At 53.8% G+C, this 20,858-nt stretch overlaps 2 protein-coding genes across 9 annotated transcripts; one reads left to right on the forward strand and one right to left on the reverse strand.

Annotated features, from left to right (window-relative positions):
- Nucleotides 1–1,031: 1,031 nt before the first annotated feature.
- Nucleotides 1,032–12,296, forward strand: ANXA9 (annexin A9). Of its 4 annotated transcripts, XM_039841566.1 has the most exons (16): nt 1,032–2,192; nt 3,127–3,213; nt 4,166–4,240; nt 4,320–4,441; nt 4,853–4,943; nt 5,109–5,205; nt 5,748–5,842; nt 6,062–6,175; nt 6,380–6,470; nt 7,473–7,552; nt 7,745–7,804; nt 8,292–8,376; nt 8,527–8,622; nt 8,706–8,764; nt 11,567–11,689; nt 11,922–12,296. In XM_039841566.1, the coding sequence occupies exons 2-16, from the start codon at nt 3,151–3,153 to the stop codon at nt 11,982–11,984; spliced, it is 1,314 nt and encodes a 437-aa protein (XP_039697500.1). In that variant the 5' UTR covers nt 1,032–2,192; nt 3,127–3,150; the 3' UTR covers nt 11,985–12,296. The 4 variants fall into 4 exon arrangements, with proteins under 4 accessions (XP_039697500.1, XP_039697502.1, XP_039697503.1 ...); XM_039841568.1 differs by lacking the exons at nt 1,032–2,192; nt 3,127–3,213 and having other exon boundaries at nt 3,929–4,240; nt 4,346–4,452; XM_039841569.1 differs by lacking the exons at nt 1,032–2,192; nt 3,127–3,213 and having other exon boundaries at nt 3,930–4,240; nt 4,346–4,441; nt 4,858–4,943.
- Nucleotides 9,858–20,750, reverse strand: MINDY1 (MINDY lysine 48 deubiquitinase 1). 5 transcript variants are annotated; one of them, XM_039841559.1, is made up of 12 exons: nt 20,591–20,750; nt 19,983–20,117; nt 17,914–18,443; nt 17,508–17,829; nt 17,052–17,109; nt 16,569–16,633; nt 15,999–16,157; nt 15,564–15,666; nt 15,093–15,235; nt 14,101–14,292; nt 13,623–13,775; nt 9,858–10,810 (listed from the first exon to the last, which is right to left on the reverse strand). In XM_039841559.1, exons 3-12 carry the CDS (start codon nt 18,069–18,071, stop codon nt 10,733–10,735), a joined length of 1,431 nt encoding a protein of 476 aa, XP_039697493.1. In that variant the 5' UTR covers nt 18,072–18,443; nt 19,983–20,117; nt 20,591–20,750; the 3' UTR covers nt 9,858–10,732. The 5 variants fall into 5 exon arrangements, with proteins under 5 accessions (XP_039697493.1, XP_039697492.1, XP_039697488.1 ...); XM_039841558.1 differs by lacking the exon at nt 9,858–10,810 and adding an exon at nt 12,870–13,381; XM_039841554.1 differs by lacking the exon at nt 9,858–10,810 and adding an exon at nt 12,870–13,381 and having other exon boundaries at nt 17,508–18,443.
- Nucleotides 20,751–20,858: the final 108 nt, after the last annotated feature.

Raw genomic sequence — 20,858 nt, forward strand, 5'->3', positions numbered from 1 at the left:
ATCTTCTCAGAGGAAAAAGAACTCCCAATATTCAGTGAAGGGTTTTGCAGAAGATTTCGCAGAGCTCAACAGGCTCCTTAAAACGTTTGAAAACATGGACCCCCAACACCAAAAGGTTTTCATTCACAGAGAAGAATGTTTATGGTGCATTATCTGTGTTAAAGAACAAAATCCAACTGAGTAAATTTGAAGACCTAATAATGGGCTTTATTAAGCCACTGACAGTGAGGCAGCGTCCCCTCCAGCAACTAGAAGGGGCAGCAGGAAATGCAAGGTTTTTGCAGGCACTAAGAGGGTGGGACTAAGAAGTTAAAAGAGCGGATTATTTCAGGCCAGGACATTCTCCTTCAGGGGAAGGCTGGAGGGGGGTAGAGGGTCTTTATCGGGCAAGATTACTCTGCTAAAGTTGATGAGGACATGTCAGACCGAATGATTTAAAATCCCAACGCTGGGAGGAGCCGAAACTGCAATTAGGTCAGTTATTAAGTTTTGGTTTGGTGACTGTAACTTAGCAAAAGTGACTCCATTTTGGCCTGTTTCTTTTTTTTCCCCACACATCTGCTCACAAGCAAATCTATGGTAAAAAAAGAAAAAGAAAAAGAAAAAAAGGAAAAAAAAGAAACTAAGCAAACCACCATGGACATATTTCTGAAAAGAGGGACACCTCGAGAAGAGCCTCTGCCAGGTCCTTCAGGAGATGTTATCAGCCCTGAAGACCGTTCAGTGAAAGGTCGTAGAGGTGGAAGCCGGTGACGCTGACGATTCTGACACTGTGCAGGCCCGGGCGAACCTGTGTGTTTGTTTGTGTCTTAGGTTTAACAAAAAAGTTTTTTAATTTTTTTTTTAATTTTAATAGAAAAAATCTTATAGAATAAGGGGAAAAGCATGAAAATATTTTTGTCCAGCTATACAATGTGTGTGTATTTTAAGCCAAGTGTGATTATAAAAGAACCAAAAAGTTTTTAAACTTTTTAAAAAGTAAAAAAAAAAACAAAAAACCAGTAAGCTAAAGTTAATTTATTATCAAAGAAAGGAAATTTTAAAAATAAATGTAGTGTCTCCTACGTGTACAGCGTTTATGAAGTCTCCAGCAGAACAGTCACCTCCCAGTCATTTCACATCCACTCACCCCTCACTCACTGACTCACCCAGAGCGCCCCCAGTCCTGCAGACTCCCTTCATGGTAAGCGCCCCATGCAGATGTTCCATTTTATATCTTTTACGCCCATTTTTACTGGACCTTTTCTATGTTTCGATGTGTGTAGACACACAAACTCACCGTTGTTAGTTGCCTGTAGTACTCAGTATAGTGAAGTGCTGTGCAGGCTGGTAGCCCAGGAGCAATGGGCCGTCCCATCTAGCCCTGTGTGGAGTGGGCTGGACCATCTACGTTTGTGACGCGCACTATGATGTCACCCAACGACGAAACCACCTAACCATGCATTTCTCATAACTTATCCTCTTTGCCAAGCGACCCGTGACTGTATTTGCAGAAAAGCAAGGTGGAGTTCAGAGCTGAAGAGGTGTACGTGCGTCAACAGCTGAGGCTCCATGTATTACTGCGTGTCCCTATGTATTCCACGAAGAGGGACTCAAATAAGCCACGTCCTGCTCTGAGTGAGGAAGAAAATGCTGAGAAGAAATAAGGAGACTGGATTCTGGTTCCAACACCATGGCCTTGGGAACTCAGCTCCCATGAGCCAGTAAGAGAGGGTGGCAGACCAGGTCATCTCTGAGATCTCCTCCGACTCTGAAATTCTACAGTTTAGGGCATGCGGGTGGAAGGTGACTAGTCAACCTGAAAACGACCTCAATCTGGCCCTGGAGTTGAACAAAATGAAACCAAGAGACAAAAGAAGTGATTCCACCCAGTTTCAGTGGAGCGGCTGTAAAGGCATCACGCACACTCCTAGGCAACGAGGATTATGCTTCTGCCGCGTGACTGGGGATCTGCCTGCCTTCTCCACATTCAGAGTTCAGCCTTGCAGGTCAGCCAGGAGGCCCTTGCAGAGGTTTGGACTTGGGGAAACAAGAGCCCTCTCTCCCACTTTATGCTCCTCTAAGCCTACTTGGGACTGGTGCCCAGAAGCAACTCTGAAGGGTACAGAAAGCAGAAAGCATGGGGACCCCGGCTGTGGAGCCACTGCAACCCCTGCAGTAACCCTGCCTAGCAAGTCTACCTATGCCCTGAGGTCAGTCTCAAGGGGGATCCTTTGAGTGTCAGATGTCTACCTGGGGCTCTTCCCCTGACCCTCCTGCCCACTAAGTCCATCTAGGAACCTGAAGTCTTCAGGACATCTGCACTTCTCAACGAGGAAACGCAGAGGGGCTTTGAGATCTGTGTGGGACCAGAGCCTTGCAGACCTCAGGTGGCCACTAGGGGGCCCTCTCTGCTCTCGGTGGCAGCTGATGCCCTCTTGTGGCCAGATGGGGGATTGGCAGGAAAGAAGTCGCAAAAGAGAGCCAAGGTTGGACTTCCTAGGGAGACAAGTTAATAACAGTTATCATTGTAAAATAACATGATAGCAACATTTATTATTATATATTAGCGAACACTGTGACATGTGTACTTACCACTCTGTGCCCGGCGGTCTTCTAAAGTGCTTTACATGTATTGATTTAATTCTCAGAATATAAACACTATTATTAACTCCATTTTGATGAGCACAGAGAAGTTAAGGTAATTGCTACAGTCACACAGCAGACCAGATTTCTGAGTCTTAGGAGTCCAGCTCTAGAACCTTTTCTTTAACCATTCCGAAACTAAGTCTCATTTTTCAGGTTACTAGGTAAAATACAGGACACTCAGTCAAACTACAATTTCAAACAAACAACAAATACCCCATGAATACTTGGGTCATACTTAATGCCAATAAATTATTTGTCATTTGTCTGAAATTCTAATTTGATGGGGTATCTCATATTTTTATTTACTAAATCTGGTGACCATCGTTTATGAGGCACTTTTCTGTCAGATGCCATCACGTGTTACTTCATGATTTAATCCACCCAGGAACCTACCCTCAGGTGTCCCTAAAATGACTGGCTGTGGCTACAGAACATAGCAAGTAGGGACTGAACCCACGGTGTCCAGCAAAAACCATTGCACGTTTTCCGCTTTGGCAGGAGAGAAAAAGTGAGGAGCAGTGAATGCCTTCCTGGCATCTCCTCAGCCCCGGTCTGCTCTCTGGAAGAGCTGAAGGTCCCCCTCAGGTAGGAAACCCAGTGAGGGCCTTCCTGGGTTGGGATGGTGGCAGAGGGATGGAGACAGCTTTCTAAGTGTCCGTGCCCAGCCCCTACCTGACCTCTTCAGGGAGGCAGGAAGGCCCTAGGGAGCTGGCCGTGAGGTCGAAGTGACTGCCTGCTCGGGGGGCCCCTGAGGCGCCCAAGACTGCTTACCTGCTGCTCTGGGCACTGACAGTACCGAGCCCAGCTCCCGGGCTTGCGTCACCGGCTGCCAAAACAGTCCCGGCAGCCAAAAGACAACAGAAGGGACCGAGGACACAGGGATCCAGGGAGCCAACCCATCTCCCCATTGCCTCATGGGAGCGAGATGCTTCTGTCCGCAGGGAACACCCTTCGCGTTTTTCTCTCCTGACTCTAATCTACTCCCACCCCTGAATGCCTGCGCCCTTCCTTCCCCACAGGTATAAAAGTCCCCTGGCGGTCCCCACCCAGGCTGGCTGCCTCTAATAAGGCAGTAGTCGAGGGAGTTTCTGGGCTGGGACCCCTTCTGGGAGCAGGCTGGGGTGCCCTGCTGGTATGCGCCCCAACTGGTTTTTCTCTATCAGCCTGAAATCAGCCTGGAGCCTGTCTGACCTGCCCCTCGGGGAGCTGGAGCCAGAGGCATAGCCAGGTCAGAAGCTGGACTCAGAGACTGGCTCCTATGGTCCCACCTGGCCCCGCCGGGAGAGCAGAGCACAAAGCCTCCTGTGTGCACCGGCCGCGAGAGGCTTGGTGGAGCGCTCAGGCGTGGGCCGAGGCCCGGTCCTGGGCGCAGGGATGCTCGGGAGGGAGGCGTTTGCTTGTGGGGCCCGGTACTGCCTGGTCCTCTCCCACGTTTGGGAGGGGCCAGAGCTGGAGGCGACAGCTGGGCCGGTCTGCTAGAGAGGTCACCTGACTGGCCGCTCGGCCTGGCTGCACATGCCCCCCTCTCCTCTGCCAGGCCACACGGGAGCTGGTGCCCACACAGACGTGCCACCCGGCCGTGAGACACCCACCTCACCCCCAGCACCTCTGGGTAAGCACTGGGCTTGGGGGTGGGGGACCCTGTGGGTAGTTTGGGGGAAGGTGGAGGGAGTTTTTCTTTCTCGCATGAGTACCTGCTCCCTGCTCCCTTGTCTAGGCACCCATGCCCCTACGAGAGGACACAGACTCACATCAGCTCAGGAGCTGCACCTGCTGATATAGGAACCCCAGCCAGAGACACCAAGGGTGAGAGGCAGGCGGCAGGCAGGCAGCCTGGTGGGCTGGGGTGGAGGGGAGCCTGTGCTGCTAGGGGTTGGCTCCCAACCCCGAGACTTACTCCTGCCGCCTCCCCTCCCCTCCCCTCACCTCGGGCCCAGGGTTGGGGGGCCTTGGGACCAGCCCCGGAGTGGGGGGCGGGAGGTTGTTTGGTGCTGGTTCTGGCAGCTCCCTGACCAGTCCCTGCTTCCTGAGGGAGGTGAGAGGTGGGGAAGGCGATGGCTCCCCTCCCAGCCCACCACTTGGGCTCCCAGACCTGCCAAGCAGGTTAACGTCCTCTCCTTCTGTAACAAGGGAATGGAGTGATGGGAGCCCGGGCTCTGGGCCGGTGGGTCATAAAGAGGCCCGGTTGTGGGACGGTCCCCTCAGCTGCTCCTGTTTCCCTTAGAGCAGCCAGTCACACCATGTCAGTGACCAGCAGGAAAGCGAGACCATCCCTGACCCAAGAGATCCTCAGCTACCTGGGCCTTGCCAACAAGGTAGGGCTGCCGGGCCTGGACGGGTCATTTTTACTCCATCGACTCAGGGGCTATGAGGGCCAGGGATGCGGGAAGGGAGCAGGCCCTGGGCCACACCATGGGCTCCGGGGGAGCCAGGCGGTGCCAGGAGGCGGGCAGACCAGTGCTGCCCCCTTGCTCTTACAGACTGCAGCCTGGGGGACCCTGGGCACCCTCAGGACCTTCTTGAGCTTCAGCGTGGACAAGGATGTGCAGAGGCTACTGAGGGCCATCGCAGGCCAAGGTAGGCCCCTCTCCCTCTGCATTTGAGGATCCACCTTTTAGAAACTGGTCTGTGGACCGAGAAAGGGCCAGGACGGAGGAACCCACGCTCTCAACAAAGAGCTGTGGAATGCCTTAATTCCTGTAGGTCACGTACCACACCTGGTGTGTCACAGCTGTTCCCACAACACCCTGGGAGCTGTCTCATTATTTCCATTCTACAGATGAGGAAACGGGCTTAGGGAGGTGAAGAGGCTCGCCCAAGGTCACACGGCTCATAATGGCACAGCTGGGATTCTAACCCAAGTCTGCCGATCCCCAAAAGCCACTTTAGGCAGGCCACCTTTGCCTAAACGTGGGTCAGATTTGCATGCCGTTGGGCATCTTATTTGCATCTTCTTTCGAGACCAAATGGAAGCGGGGCGATGGCGCCCCTGCTCCTGTCCCTCCAGCCCTTTCCTAGATCTTGTCCTCGTCAGATCTGAGGAGCAAGGGGCTCCCGGCCCTGTAAAGACCCCGGCTGGGGTCTGTCCACCATTCAGTCCAGCCCTTGTCTCGGTTCAGGGGTGGACCGCCACGCCATTGTGGATGTGCTGACCAATCGGAGCAAAGAGCAAAGGCAGGTCATCTCTCGAGCCTTCCAGGAACGCACCCAACAGGTGAGGCCACTCTGACTCTGCAGGAGCGGTGGGCTGGGGTGAGAAGCCCCTGGGTGAGCAGACTCGGGGTGCAGCAATCGTGGGCCAGTCTTGCCCCCTGGTTAAATTGGGAGGCGGTGCTTCAGGCCTGAGATGAAAACCAGCCAACTATTCCCAAACCTCCCCGCACAATGGGCCTCCCCCTCCCCCTCACTCCTCTATCATGGGGACCCCTTGCAGGACCTGCTGACGTCCCTGCAGGCGGCACTGTCCGGCAACCTCGAGAGGATTGTGGTGGCTCTGCTGCGGCCAGCAGCCCATTTCGATGCCCAGGAATTGAGGACAGCCTTGAAGGTACCAGGAGAGGAGGCTCGTTGGGTCATTGGAAAGCGAGGACAGTGCTGAGGGACGGAGCGGGCCGAGGGACTTGCCATCACCCAGAGAAGAGGCCCCTTTCACATCCTATACTGACCCTTAGATGGCCACACGGTCCGCATCTGCTCTCTGCCACCCTAATGGCATGGCCCGATCTCAGAGTGGTGTCTCGATTTATTGCAGGACTCAGGTCCTGCCAACGAGGTGATCGTGGAAATTCTTGCTACCCGTGCTCCACCCCAGCTGCAGGAGTGCCTGGCGGTCTACAAACACGGTCAGAGTGGAGAGTGGGGCTCTAGGGGCTGGAAGGGAACCCAAGGGACAGTCCCCTCCTCCCCTGCCGTCTCCCCAGGCCAGCTCTCTGGGATCCCGTCTGCCCACGTTCTGTTCCCTGGAGCTCTCTCTCCCTCCTCCACCCTCCGTCCCTCCAGCCCTCAGTCTCCCCAGGGGAGACGGCCAGATGTGATCATTAAAGAAGGAGAAGCAACCATTAGCCATCTTCGTCTGGGGCTTCAGGGCAGATTCCGGGATAATGATGACTGGGGCTCTGTGGCAGTCCCAAGGGTCCCCCTGTCATCTTCCCAACCCCTGCTGATGCATCCCGGGCTGAGTGGAATCTTGCTGCAGCTGGAGGGAGAGGCGGGGACCTGCTTTCTAAGTCACCGGTGTCACCTCCCAGGCCCCTGGCAGGTGGCCGGGCTTGGCTGTCACATACCTCCGCACCGCTAATCGGGAGGGAACTAGCTTTTTCTCACCCTCGTCTTAGCCCCCCCACCCCCACCCCCGCTTTTTCTTGCTCTCCCCATGTCCCTGGATGTCCTCTCCGGGCTGCCTCCTCTCCCCTCCCCTACCTCTCTTCCTTCCCCGCTCTCTTCCCTTGGTGGCATCCTACCTCCTACATGACTCCTCTTCACCTCGGGTGACAGCCAGGCCCCGGCCATCTTGCCTCATCCTATGGGTTTCTCTATCTCCTCTCCGCTGTCCGGCCCCCACCGGAGTAACAGATGTCTGCTGCCCGCAGCACGTCGGCGCCTGCAGACGAGGCCACACCACAGTGCGGATCCCACAGCGCGTGGGGTGCTCACGCCTTAGACGTGCTTTATGGTGGCCATGATGGTGCTTCTGCCTTCCATCCTGGGGACTGTAGCCCTCAAGTTACTGCAAGCAGGGGATGGCAGGGTTGGCAGGGCACAGAGGTCAGGCATTTGACGGGTCCTAGAGGCAGCCACGCTGGCAAACATCAGGAGAATTCAGAAGGCTCCTGACCCCACCCCAGATTTCCAGGTGGAGGCTGAGGAGGACATCAAGTCTGCGACCAGTGGCACCTTGCAGGACTTGTTCCTAGCCCTGGCCAAGGTGAGGAGGCCCGGCCTGCAGGGGAAGGGAGTGACAGCACCTGGGAGGGGGGTGGGACCCAATCGAGAGAATCGTTGTGTGTAATGGACAAGAGAAGGCTTGCGGGCTGACTGGGTTTGGTTCGTTGGCCCGGGGCTAAAAAGCTGCTCCTCGAAGAGTCCTCCTGAGACCTTCCTCCTACTTTCCTCCTAGGGGGACCGGGAGAGCTGCTCTGAAGTCATTGACTACCACCTGGCAGAACAGGATGTCCAGGTGAGCAGGGACCGAGAAGTCTGCACTCTGAGCACGCAGGACGCCCTCCTGTCCCGCGTCTTAGAGCCATCAGCCCGTGTGCCCATTTGTCCTACGGACCCGTCCTTGCCTTGGGGAAGGAATCCTCAAGCATGAGGGGCCGTGGGATGTCTGGTCGTGTCACAGCTGAAGCCTTTTCCCTGTCCAGCCTCTGACACCTGAACTCACAGGAAGTGAGTTCGTCAGCTCTCGTGGGCATTTGGGTGGGAGACCCCCCCGCCCCCCGCTCCCTTGGGGAATATTTAACTACTGTACCAGGATTTCCCAAACTGGGGGATCACGCCGTGAGGGCAGAGCCCCTCTCTTGGTCCTATCCCATATTTTTTAAATCATAAATAAAAGCAACTAATCTACACGTTAAAATCACTTTTCCACCCTTAATCCCATTTCCACCGTGATGGATTCTGGCGACATCGTAACACGGCCCTGACCTCCTCCTCCTGCCCAGGCACTGAAGCAGGCTGACCGACCCGGCACGGAGGAGACGTGGGTCCTCATCCTCACCCAGCGAAACCCCGAACACCTCATCCGAGGTACACGCGAGCCTCCCTCTCTCCCCAGCTTGCGCTGGCGATGACCGCTGGCTGAGGAAGTGGGGAGAGGGGGGAGAGGGGGCCCCTCCCCTCTGTGATAATCGACCTGCCCCGTTTATCTCTCCCACGGCCTCCCCTGCACACCACAAGTGTTTGATCAGTACCAGCGGCGCACCGGGCACGCGCCGGAGCGCACTGTCCGGGACCGTTTCCATGGAGACACCCAGATAGCCTTGCTCAGCCTAGGTAGGGCCTGCTCCGGATGCGCGGGGCCGGGGGGTCCCTGGCCTTGGGGCCGCCACCCTCCATCTCTCCCTCTCTGCTTCTAGCCTCGGTGATCAGGAACACACCGCTGTACTTCGCCAATAAACTGCATGAAGCCCTCCAGGTGAGAGGGCGACTCCTTTTCCCTCCCTTTGGAACAAAAACTGGGTGGAGGTGGGGAGGCACCTCCTGGGCAAGGGAGAGGAAGTGTCACGCTGCTAATGTCACGTCTCTACACACGCACGGCAGCTCTCTTCCTGGGTTTACAAGAGCAGAGGAGCGAGCTGTGGGTACAGCTCAGGTAGCTGACCCTAAAGTTCACACGAGCTCAAATTTTGGCCTGATTAATATCGAAATGGCCACATATGGATATGAATTTGCTCTGGGAGACCGTGCCGTGTCCGGTTTCAGTTGTCACCAGAATGGTGATGATGATAACGCCAGCAAGAATGACAAGAGCCAGCATTTCTCAGGTGCTCGGTGTGTGCCAGGACCTATGCTGAACACAGTGCACATTTTAGTTAATCCTCCATCCTTGTTTTATAGACAAAGCACAGAGAGGTAAGTACCTTGTCTAAGGTCACACAGATATTGAGTCTTATAGTCTCCCTACGAAACACATAAGGGCTCTATGGGACACTTAAGTGCCATGTGTCAGCTCCTGGCCTGTACTGTAGGTGTTGGGCTATACGAGAGGACCTCATTTTATTCTACTTCACAGATATTGTGAGTTTTACAAACTGAAGGTAAGACCTTCCACCAGCAAAACGATTACAATTCGCTGAAGGCTTGGATGATGTTTAGCATTTTTTAGCAAGAAAGTATTTTTAAATTAATGCATATACATTGTTTCATTAGACATAACGCTATTACACACTTAACAGACTACAGTATACTATAAATGTAACTTTTATGTGCACTAGGAAACCCAAAACTTTGTGTGACTTGCTTTATTGGGATATTTCCTTTATGGTGGTATGAAACTGAGCCTGCAATAGCACCTCCAAACACCTTACCATAAGCTATACCGTGAGTTATAGGGTCACCCTTCTCCACACTGGTCAGACTTTGCCCCATACTATCCATAATTAAACTGGTGACCGTGGTTTGAGTCATTCGTTAAGCAGAATCCAGTCAATCTGCTCATCAAGCTAAGTCTCCTATTAGCATAATTGTCCCCAAAATCCCATAAATCAAAAACTCACAGAAACTTTGGAGAAGATAAACGTAGTGATCATTCGGCAGGTGGAATCGCTTTTTGTTTTCTGGTCGACACTCCATCGTGCTTTGTGGACAGCTGTTCAAAAGACAGTGCGTGTAACTACTTGTTTCATCATCCAGAGATTTCCATTTTGACAGCGGATTATTGTGCTCGCCCGATAAAGCCTGTACTATTATAATGAGTCAACACTGAGATTCATTTGAGGAGTCGGGCTTATCTGTCTAATTTGCTGTCGGAAAAACAAATTTGTACCCAGCAGTAAATAATTGTAATGTTCGTTTTTGAATTATAGGACCCACATTCTTGGATGTCAATGTCAGATGTATCTTAGAAGTAGGACTTGAAAAGTAATATAGACTTATTTTTCCGAAAAATTTTTAGAAGGATAAACTCAGTCAGGATACTTCTGTACTATTTTAGGAGAGAGATGTAAAAAAAAAAAAAAGATCGTGAAGAATATTCAGAAAAATGGCCTTCGGTGAAGGCAGATTCGAGACAAATTTGGACCAATCTGAACCATAAAATGAACGTTCATTTTAAAGATCCTGGGGCAGTATGTGATGCCAAGTGCACTCTCAAGACTCGATTTATGTTTAATGTGGGTTTGGCGAAGGTGCTTGTGCACCCATGGGAATATCCGGTTAACAGCGCTTGCACCAATTCTACGACTTTGGAGTAACAAGAGTTGGAAGAAGGGCAGAGCGGATACTGGAGAACGGTCTGCCATCTTTGGCACAGCACAAAACTGGTGATACATGATATTTAAAAGAAAGTAGCCCTCAAGCCCACTGACAATTAGGTAAACGAGTCCAAGTGGAACACAGCATCCTGTTTCCGCGGGGTCGTTTTCTTTTGCTTCTTCGCGGGAGTTTATGTGTGGGGATGGCGTGAGTGAGGGTTGCAGGTGGTTCCGGGAAAGGTCACATGAGTCAAGCGCTCGAGGAAACCCTGTAAAAGAGGATTTTAAGAAGCGGTGACGGCACCAGTGCACAGCTAGCGACTCAAGTAGGATCTGTGACTAAAAGTTTTTATTTTCCAATCTCTCAGGACAATCGGTTGTATAATTCACGACTTGATGATGTTCTGTATGTAACTCTACTATTTCTAAACCGAATCCTCCATTATCTCCTTTAACCAGAAGGCTGGAGGCTTGGAGCAGGTATAGGAGGAAGACAGTGATGCTGAACCCCAGGGTTCAGGAGAAACTAATGTGTAAATATGGGGCAGTGAGACAGCCCTGGTGGGTCCAGATCAGAACCGGAAGTCACATGACCCTGCCCCCCACCATAGAGGGTGGGTGCGTTCTCCTTGGACGTTCACTAACTTGGAAGTTAAAAACAGTCTTCCTGGCTTTCATGCTGGAAGGTCTTTATGAGTAGCGAGTCTATCCTTTTTTAAGCACCTGCCTTTGGAGCTTTCAGCACCACCCAGCTCTGGAGGAGCGAGGCTCCGAGCTGGTGGCAGGGCCAGGAAAGGCATGTGGAAGGAAGCGGAAGTACTCCAGGTGCCCCCAGGGACTGGCCTTTTCTGCTGCATCATCTTCCATGGGGATGGACGAAGAGAACTCTCCCCCTAGATAACGTAGGCTTCTCTGGACTCGCGCCTCACGTCCACTTTCTAGAATAACCTACCATGCCATGCTGTCCAATTCCTATTCCGTGAGAATCTCATGGCCACCCCTCCCCTCGTTTCTTCTCCTACCAGGAAACTGAGCCTGATAACCAAGCCCTGATGCGTATCCTCATCTCTAGAAGTGAGACTGACCTTCTGAGCATCCGAGCTGAGTACAAAAAGAAATTTGGGAAATCCCTCTACTCTTCCCTCCAGGTGAGACTTGGCTAGTTCTTAACCTGGAACCTCAGGGCTCCGCCCCGCCGCTCCCGACTCTACTCCTTGCACACAGCTGACATATCATGCCCTGGAGAATGCACGAGTCTCCGGTTAATTCGGTGTAGGACTGCAGGCACCAGACAAGCTCTGGACCACCGCGAGGCAGGGGCGGAGTGCCTGGGCCATGGCGGCTGTGAGTCTTCCTAACACTTGGCTCTCTTGCCTGCAGGATGCCGTGAAGGGGGACTGCCGGTTAGCCCTACTAGCCCTGTGCAGGGCCGAAGACCTCTGAGACTTTCCTGCCCCCCACCCCTACATGAGATTCAAGGATCTGAGATTCCCATGTTTGGCTAAGGCTGAGCCTCCAAGACAGGATAAGCCCTCGCTGAGCACCGTGTGTTCCAGCGTCTCATCGAGGCTGGAACTCAAAGTCTTTCACGTCCCTCGATTTCCTTCATCCCGAAGCGATGTCCGCACCTCGGTCCCCCGGCTCTGTCTCGGGTGTGGGCTAATGGGGCCTTCTTGACGGTTTCTGCCCGACTCATCCATCCTGTACTCAAGGCAGAACATTTCACTGATTCCCGAATTCTTTTGGCCAATTTCATTGTTGTCCGTGTTCCCTGATTGAAGTTTGGGTGGGGCAGGACGTGGGCTGGGAGGAGGCCTTGAAGTTGGAGGCGCCTTGGACGCGCACTGGATATTCCACAGGAATCCTGTTTTGGGCTCCAGGGCAGCAGTTATCAACAACCTCTCTCCCAGGGGGTTCCCCTGCCCCCACATTATTCTCTCTTCCCCAGGAAATTTTAGGCAAAATAATCGAGAACCTGGATCTAGCACGAGATTAGGAGGTAGCAAAGGATTATCTGTATGATGTGGGAGCCAAGCAGAGGATCCAGCTGCCCCTCGCCTACCTGGGAAGTTACCAGGGAGCAGAACCCCCAAATCCATCTGTCCAAAGCGGGGACTTGGAAACCCACCTGCAGACTAGAGAACTATTTCCCAAAAGAAGACGCATCAAAGAGAGAAACAAAAAAACAGAAAGGGAAAAAGCAGGCTTTGGTGCCCCCTGCTGGCGCTGCTAGAAATGACAGGCCTCTTTCCCCTCTCTCCCCTTTGGCATTACTCAGTCGGGTCAAACACGTAACCCGGTTGCTGCAGAGTAAGGCAAACAACGGACCTCAGGAAACAAGTTTTATTTCCAAACCCCTAGGAAGGCTTTACAAACAATGGAGATAGAAACCCAAATCAAACCCTGAAACAAAGGCCACCGGCCTGGGGGGTGGTCAGGAGGATTGCAGTCTAGACAGGGCCCTGGCCCTGGAGCCTGAGTCTGTGCATTAGTGCGATGCGCTGGGGAAAAGGGAGCTGGGAATCACAAGTCCTCACCCCACGAGCCCCACTGTTGCCCTGGCTGATGGAGAGGAAGAGAAGGCGGCAGCACGTGAGGGCAAGGATGTCACCGAGTCTGACCTTGGCACTGACTGCCTGCTCTGATCCCCCACGGACCACACATAAGTGACCTTGCACACCTCAGGGGTCGGCCTGGGGAGCGAGCACAACAGCCAGAGCCTCTGGAAGGAGAGGCCGGCAGCCTGGCACCAGGCGGGGCTACAGCAGGACGCAGTCGGACTCCTGCTTCGGCCTCTGCCGCCGCTCCCCGGCGGGGCGTCCGGACGTGGCTCCTCTGCCCTGTACCGGGTTTAACAACTGGTCACCCGTCTGCCTTGGATGAGCACAAGGACAGAGGTTCTAGGTGGAAGCGGCTCGAGGTCAGTGGGGGAGAGAAAGCTAGGAAGGGACCTGGGGGAGAGGGACGGACAGAAAAGCCCCGAGGGAGTCCTTGAAGAGAACTGCAGGACTAGCGACGACGGGAAAGCTGGAGAAGCAGGGGCGGGACACGGGAGGAGGGCGCAGGGAGGAGCAGGCTCACCTGTGGCGATGGGGCCCGCGCCGGCACGGGCTGGACCCCTTGCTGCTGCTGGTACTCCTCCTGCTGAAGCTGCTGAGCCAGCTCCAGGTCGCTAAGACCCGACGTGCCTTGCGGCCGCTGCTGCTGCTGCAGGAACAGGGCGATCAGGTAGTCCTAGAGAGAGGGGACAAGGAGGGCTGTGAGGGGGGCTGCGGCCTGGGAGATGTTCAGGCTAGATTTAGTTTCCAAACCAGTTCTCCCTCATCCTTCGATCTCTCTCCAGCTCCTCCTCCTCCACAGCCCAGCTCACAGCTAAGTATGTCATCTGCGGAGGCAGAGAACACACACCAAGTGCGGAGATGGTCCAAAGGTAACAGGGCAGAGGGACATGGGTGTCACGTGTTAAGATCTCCAGATGACAAAATGCATGCATCTCGCCTATGGCAAAAAGCTCTGACACAAACGTGTTCCCGGCACCCTTCCCAAAGGCCCCACACACCTGGTCTACCTGCCGCTGCTTTTCCGGGGAGTCACTCCCGCCTTCTGCTCCAGGCCCCTTGCCCAGGGAATGACTTAGGTGAAACTCGGAGTCACAAAAGCAGCTGTCTCCATCCACGTTGTGCAGGCTCTCCCACACCACTTGCTCCTCCTGTAGAAAGCCCTGGTCGGTGACCAGTAGGTACAAGTGACCCTGTGGGGAAGAAGACAAAGCGGGACAGGTGACGCAGAGGCGGCCTGCTGCCCCACAACATCTGAGATGCGCCGAGACCATCCGCACTGACAGGTGCGCCAGCTGGAACGTCACTGGGAGCACGTGGGTCCTTCATACATCTGTGGCCGTGGGGAGAGGGAAGAGATGTCCGAGAGTACGGGCAGCTGGGTGTAAGGGTGGCGGTCACTGTGGTCGAGCATGATGGAGTCCTCGGGGCTGGCGTCCCACACGAGAGCCTGCTTCCTGCCTCACTTCCCATGGTGCCCTGGGCTCGCCCACGGGCTCTGAGAACTAAAGACCTTTCCCTCTTCTGCCCTATCCGTAGAGGGCTTAGACCGTCTCTAACTTCATGAGACTACAGTGTTGTTCAAAAATTCCACTGCCTCCTCCCGGGAGAGGGTTATACCTTCCTGTCCCACTGATGGCGGGCATATTCCTTAGGGCTTGCTCTGGCCAGGGAGATGTTAGCAAAAATGACACGCGTCACTTCCAGGCAGAAGCACTAAACGCGGGTGCCTGACGTCTCTCCTACATTTCAGAGAAAGGCTGTTTTGTCAGCCTGAGTCCCAGAGATGATGTGGCACAGAACGGCGGCCAATCTGCAAGGGACTCGTAGCATGGATGAGAACTAAACCTCGGCGCGGCGCACCGCAGGGCTGTTAGGAGCCGCTCGTTCCCCGAGCTCAGTCTGCCCCATCCTGACGGAAACGCTGACCCGGAAGGAAAAGGCATGAGGAAACCCGCGGCACTGCAGCCCCCCACGCCCTCGGCCTCCGCACCTTGTGCTTAGTCATAGTGCTGAAGTGGTTGTTTCGGAAGAAGACACTGAGCTCGCCCTCCTTGGCGGCCGCCGTTAGCTCGCACAGGCCGTGGTAGGTCAGCTGCGCCGCGGTGGTCTCCAGGAACTGCTCGGCGATCAGGCCTGCGCCGGGCACAAGATGGGGGGCGGGGAGGGGCCGGCTTAAATACAAAGTCCACAGTAGGGAGGGTCGTCCAGAGAGTCCCTGTCACGAGGCCCAGGGGTGAAGTCCCTTCCCTGAAACCTGGCCAGATTCATTCATTCCACCCATAGTGACCTTGTGCCGGGCACGGCATGAGGCCCTGGGGGACACAGCTCCCCAGACTGCCTTTCACGGAGCTGACATTCTAGTGGAATGTGGGGGCAGGGAAGAGACAGACAATAAACAATAAACCTAAGGAGCCGCCATTGCCTCTGCATAAGAGCCACAGAAGAGGAGGAGGCGTATCACCTTCTGTCACCAGGCCGGTGTCGCTGGAGTGCTTGCAGGTGATGATCTTCTCCACCAGCTGATTGTAACTCAGTTTCCCAACGGCACTCACAGCCTCGGGGCTCTGCACGGGCCGCAGGGTGGGGTGGTACCAAAAACATGGACATCTTTTTAGGAAGGAAATGAACCAAACCCACAAAGACTGCAACCCTCTGACGAAAGGTTCCTGAAACTTTTGATGTCTAAAGAACTGCCCGTGTTGTGCTTATGTTTGAGTGTTACCTGTGAAAGGGTTTAAGGTGAAGGAATGCTGCCCTGGGCCCTGCCCCGACACCCTATCTCCCCCGCAACCCAAGACAGCTTAATCCCTACCTCCCCAACCCACACCCCACAAAATCGCACTTCTCTGCCAGCTTGGGCCGGATAAGAGGCTCATTTGGGCCCTCTCCGCCTCACCTGTGGATCGACAAGCCAGCCGTGGTACAGAGGTACACCCAGTAGGTCGAAGACACTGCACTCAGGTGTGTACTCAAAATCCGAGACGCCTGTGAATCGCACGTTGACATCCAGACCTGTGGCCAGCTTAGGCAGCACTGTCATCGCATCGTCCACATTCTGGGGTAGAAAAGAAAACGGTGGACACATCGAATCGACATGCCGTACATCTAACCTGACACAATGCTATAGGCCAATGACATCTCAAAAAAGCCGGAGGGAACAAAAAGAAAATGATGGAGAGTCTGGCCTCCCCTCCCTCCACTCCACTCCCACCCCCGGAAGTGAAAAATTAATCTTCCTTTTCTTTTCTTCCCTGGTTCTCTAACAAGCCTCTCCATTCCTCCCTTGCCTCAACCCTTCTTTATCTTATACAAAGGAACATATTTTCGAGGACACAGCTATACCCTCCTCTTCTGCAGAAAAAAAAAATCATAGTTCAAGGAACTCCCTTAAAAACAGCAGAAAAGCTTCTCTTCCTAGCCTGGGTGTCCCCTTTCAAGCCCCTTTGTCCACAGACCTTTTGCTCACCTGTTGAAAATTAAGCTGCAAACCCTCTGACTTCTCCTGGGGCTTGATGGACAGGAGGCAGTCACCTACAAGACAGGATTCCTTACCAGCTTAACCTATCAATTGTCCCCAAAGCTGTTTCTCCTTCTCCTAGAGAATGGGGATATTGTCACAGACCGTAGATTTTTCAGAGCTGGAAAGGACCTTAGAGTCTAATCCGGACCCTTTATTTCTCAGAGAAAGAAACAGGCTCCCAAAGGGGAAGTCCCTGCCCGAAGTCACACGTGAAGACTAAGGGCAGAACTAAGGTTCCAAGCCAGGACTCCTAACACCCCGACTTTTGCTTTTTCCCTCCCTAGCCTTGCAAAGAAGCCCCAGAGACCTTCACCCTCCCTGACACATCGGAGACCCAGATAGAGAGTCCCTCAATATTCTGGATTTCTGGCTGAGTGGACAGCACTTGACCCTTCTGTGTGATTCCCCTTTCAAGGCTCAGTCACTTACCGAGATGTGCCATGAGCTCATCTGATGTGATCACTTCCTTCTGAGGTGGCAGCTTCACCTGGAGGCGGAAGGGGGTGAGCAAAGGGTCAGCCGCCTGTGTGCTTTTTTGCACGCAGCACTGCAGGAGAAACTCTCAGCAAAGCGGAGAGAGGGCAGGGGTTGTCCGCGGTAGGATGTGATGGAAAAAAGGCAACTCGCCACGGGAGCGAGAGACTGAATGCAAAATACTCGAAGGCATTCGCATTTGCTAGAGAGTGGAAGATCCAGGAGTAGGAGAGGTAACTTTGGCTTTTACGAATATTTTGTACCATTTGTTCAAGTTGAAGAAATAGGGAGAATAATCTAGAAAGTTTTGGTTGATCGGTTTCAGAAGAAAAGCAGGATGCTCGAGGAGGTGGGTCAGGAAAGAGCGGTCTCCCCCACCTCTCCGGAGCCCCGATCCGATCTCCCTCTTACCTTCCACTGAAGGAAGAGGATGTTCATGATGGCGAGCAGAGGGCAAGGGCCGTTAGCGCTCTGGGTGATGATGGGCGTCCGGTCCCCCTTCCAGGGGATCCACTTGACACAGTAGAAGTCTGGCTCAGGCTGTCGGGCCCTGGGGGACTGGGGAAGCTCCTGGGGCCTGGAGCACACCCCCACCGTCTCCACCTCAGGCTGTATCTGTGTCCCGTGGCCTGGCCCCGGCTGGCCTGAGCCAGTGTCAGCTGAAAGGGACTCGAGTTCATCCTGGCCCTGGGCTGGCAGCGACACTTGGTGTCCTGGTTCCTGTTCTCCGGCCACCCCGTTGGCGTCTCCGGCTGCCCCGTCAGCGTCTCCGGCCACCCCATCGGCGTCTCCGGCCACCCCATCGGCGTCTCCGGCTGCCCCGTCGGCGTCTCCGGCCACCCCGTCGGCATCTCCAGCATCCCTGTCCTGATCATGCTCATCTGGTTCTGACACGACCTTGTGGTTTTCGGGGCTGACTGCTTCTGCAGTCCTGGTCTCACCAGAGGGTGGACACTCAGGTTGATGGTGTTCCATGGTTGGGAGGGGTCGACTGAGGGACACCGAAGGACTTTACGGTCCTCGGGGAGTCAGTTGCCTTAATCTAGGCTCGGTATGCAAAAGAGAGACCGATCCAATGAGAAGGCAACCATCGGGCTGGAAAGCAAACGGACCTAGAAAAGTCTTGGAAAAGGAATGTGGGGCGGAGGCTGGACGGTGTGCGCGGTCGCTCCTGGCGCTGGGCGTGCGTGTCTTTGTCAGCTTGGGTAAACAGAAGCGCAGCCCCGGGGCCAGCTCTTCTTCACCTCAGCCTGCTGTGACCAGATGGGGCCTATGAGTGGACAGGGCTTTCAGGCTCGGGAGGGATGATTCTGAGGGGACTGAACACATTGGGTGTTGTCAGCCTCCCTGAAACAGATTAAGGACAGAAATGCAGAAGACAAAGGAAAAGAGAGAAAGAGAAGGAGAAAGAAATGTTAAAAATATACTAACGGTCATCAACAAGGCCTTCTTCAGCTCTCCTTGCGACAAAGGTGTCACATCCGTGACTTCCACCCCGGGACCAAGGCAACGTTCTGCCCTGCTCAACGTTCTGCCCGGCCCCCTGGCTGTTCGTGGATCATGCTGCGCGCACACAGGCTGCTCCTGTCTGTGGGGATACTTTCTCTCTGCCTCGTCCCAAGGGCAAAAAAAAAAAAAAAAAAGAAGTCACATAGTGCTTGGGGTGAAGAGTAGAAAAGCAGAGAGTCAGTCAGTATCATGCCCTGAAAGAGTAAACACTGGTCAGAAAGAAGTCCATCTCAGAGGACTCTGCTGAACTTGACACAATCTCAAACCACAACAAAAGGTCTTGGGAGGGGCTTCCTGTAGGCTGGAGAGGAGAAACGCAGGCCACAGGGTCAGCTAAATAACTTCAGATTAAGAGCACAGAAACCACTCCCCTCCACCAAGATTCTCCCAGGAAGCTTCTCTGGACAGCGGGAGTTGACACGCCATGGCCTCTGTGGTTCCTGTTTGCTCCCAAAACTGCCTAAAGCCAGAGATATTCTCCGGCTCACTATTTATATGGAATATAAAAATGCCGATGATCAATTTACACTTAAAAAAAAATACTCCCTGTATATTCATCTGCCTCTGCATTTTTTCTGTCTGTCTATTCCCGTCGGGGTCATTTTAGATGTGAACACCGGACCTGTTTAACCTGCTCCCCACCGGCACTAAGCACTGAGTTCAGTAGGGACAGATGTTTAATTGGTTTAATTGACACTGTGGGTAGTAAACAATGAAAAGCCACAAACCCTGCCCCCTGGAAAACATCTCCCTTCAGCCTCCGTGCTCCCCTCTTCCCCTGACTCAGGGGAAGAAAAGGGGAGAAATTACACTTGTCAGAATTCTTGTCTTTCCTCCAGCTTCTCCCTAACCTGAGACGACGCTTCCTTCTTGTAATCCAGCAAGAATTTAGGGCAAGGGTGAGGCCTGGGAGATAAAGCCGAGGAACAGAAAAGTTACTGAAATACGCCTAGTCACCCAAATCGATCGATCGTTCTCCAGATTCGAACATAATCTATGCTAGCTGCCTCTCATTTGCATGTTGTTAATTTAGAATCAGAGTAGCAAAAACCGCCTGCAGGCCGTCTCTCATTCCTTCCCTCCCCTCCCAAACAACACGCAGAGCGAGCCTCGGAAGCAGAACCCAGAGCCTGGGAAAGTTTTAAAAGCTTGGAGAAAAGCAGGGTTCATTTCTTATCTTTTCTGTCCAATGCCAGGAATGATCAATAATTGAGTGGGGGCTGGGCAGCTAGCTGGCTAGAGGATGAGCCAGAAGAAACCAGCGGCTGGACGCCGGAGGGAGCTGGGTCTCAGAGAAATTGGGCAAAGCTAAGTGGGCTAAGTCTTAAGCGGGAGGGCAGGAAAGGTAATGGAGAGTTTCCACAGCAAGGTACACACCTGGTGGGGTGGGCATGGAGTATTTCAGAGCAGGAAAGGATGAGGGGAGGGTACTCAAACAAATCAGCATTCCAGCCTTCTCCTCTTCTTTTCTCAATTCAAGTCCTACACCTTCTCTCCGGCTGCAATTACTCCCTGGTGGTGGGGGAGGGAGTTAAAATAGCCCCGGCCCCACCCAGCCGTGGCGGTAAGTAGCCAAACGTTGGGAGAAGCCTATAAAATGGATAGGTGGCTTCAGTAAGATCCCTGCCCCTCTGCCCAGGAACTTTCATCTCCCGCAAGTCGTTTACTGTCCCACTCCGACCTCCTTCTGAGTCTGACCCAGATTTTCATCCAACTTAATAGTTTAAATTTTCCCCTCCGAATAAGTCGACCACCACCAAGGTGCCCTGTCTGCTTGCTCACACGGGAGAGGGGAAGGTTTAACTAAAAGAAGAAAATGAGGGGACCAAGCAGCATCCCTTTGACACATTCCCCCTGCCGAGCTCCTCCAGACTTGCAAAGACCAAAGGTGGGAGGACAGTCGGTGTGACCTCCCCAGAGCTGGAGAGAAAAAGAACTGAGGGTAGGAGAGGAGGTGAAGGAAACGGATAAAACAAAGTTTTTACCTTAAAGAAGTGGGTGCTGTTCCAGGACTGGGAGGGAGGGTTCAGCTCCAGCAATTCGATGGGGGGCGATGGGTGCAATGAGGGGCGCCGCCACAGTCGCAGCTGCCTTCCAGCTGTCAGCGCCAGAGCTTTTACATACAGGTTTATGAGCGCCGTGCTGGCGGGGTCCTGGCCATTTCCGGACTCACGCCCAGCACTCAGGGCACTGGAGGAGGGGGAGGGCAGGCCGGGGCACAGCCCAGGTGCTCCCGCTGGGGCTGCTCAGAGC

The sequence above is a fragment of the Pteropus medius genome, unplaced genomic scaffold (genome assembly GCF_902729225.1).
Source record: "Pteropus medius unplaced genomic scaffold, Ma_sr-lr_union100, whole genome shotgun sequence".
Classification (NCBI taxonomy): Eukaryota; Metazoa; Chordata; class Mammalia; order Chiroptera; family Pteropodidae; genus Pteropus; species Pteropus medius.

Coding starts and splice junctions, on each gene's coding strand:
- ANXA9 (XM_039841566.1), top strand. CDS start 3,151: ATGCCTTCCTGGCATCTCCTCAGCCCCGGTCTGCTCTCTGGAAGAGCT. Junction 4,241..4,319: donor CTCACCCCCAGCACCTCTGG/GTAAGCACTGGG, acceptor TTCTCGCATGAG/TACCTGCTCCCTGCTCCCTT. Junction 8,765..11,566: donor AACTGCATGAAGCCCTCCAG/GTGAGAGGGCGA, acceptor TTCTCCTACCAG/GAAACTGAGCCTGATAACCA.
- MINDY1 (XM_039841554.1), bottom strand. CDS start 18,071: ATGGAACACCATCAACCTGAGTGTCCACCCTCTGGTGAGACCAGGACT. Junction 16,634..17,051: donor TGAGCTCATGGCACATCTCG/GTAAGTGACTGA, acceptor CCTGTCTTGTAG/GTGACTGCCTCCTGTCCATC. Junction 16,158..16,568: donor TGCAGCTTAATTTTCAACAG/GTGAGCAAAAGG, acceptor TTTCTACCCCAG/AATGTGGACGATGCGATGAC.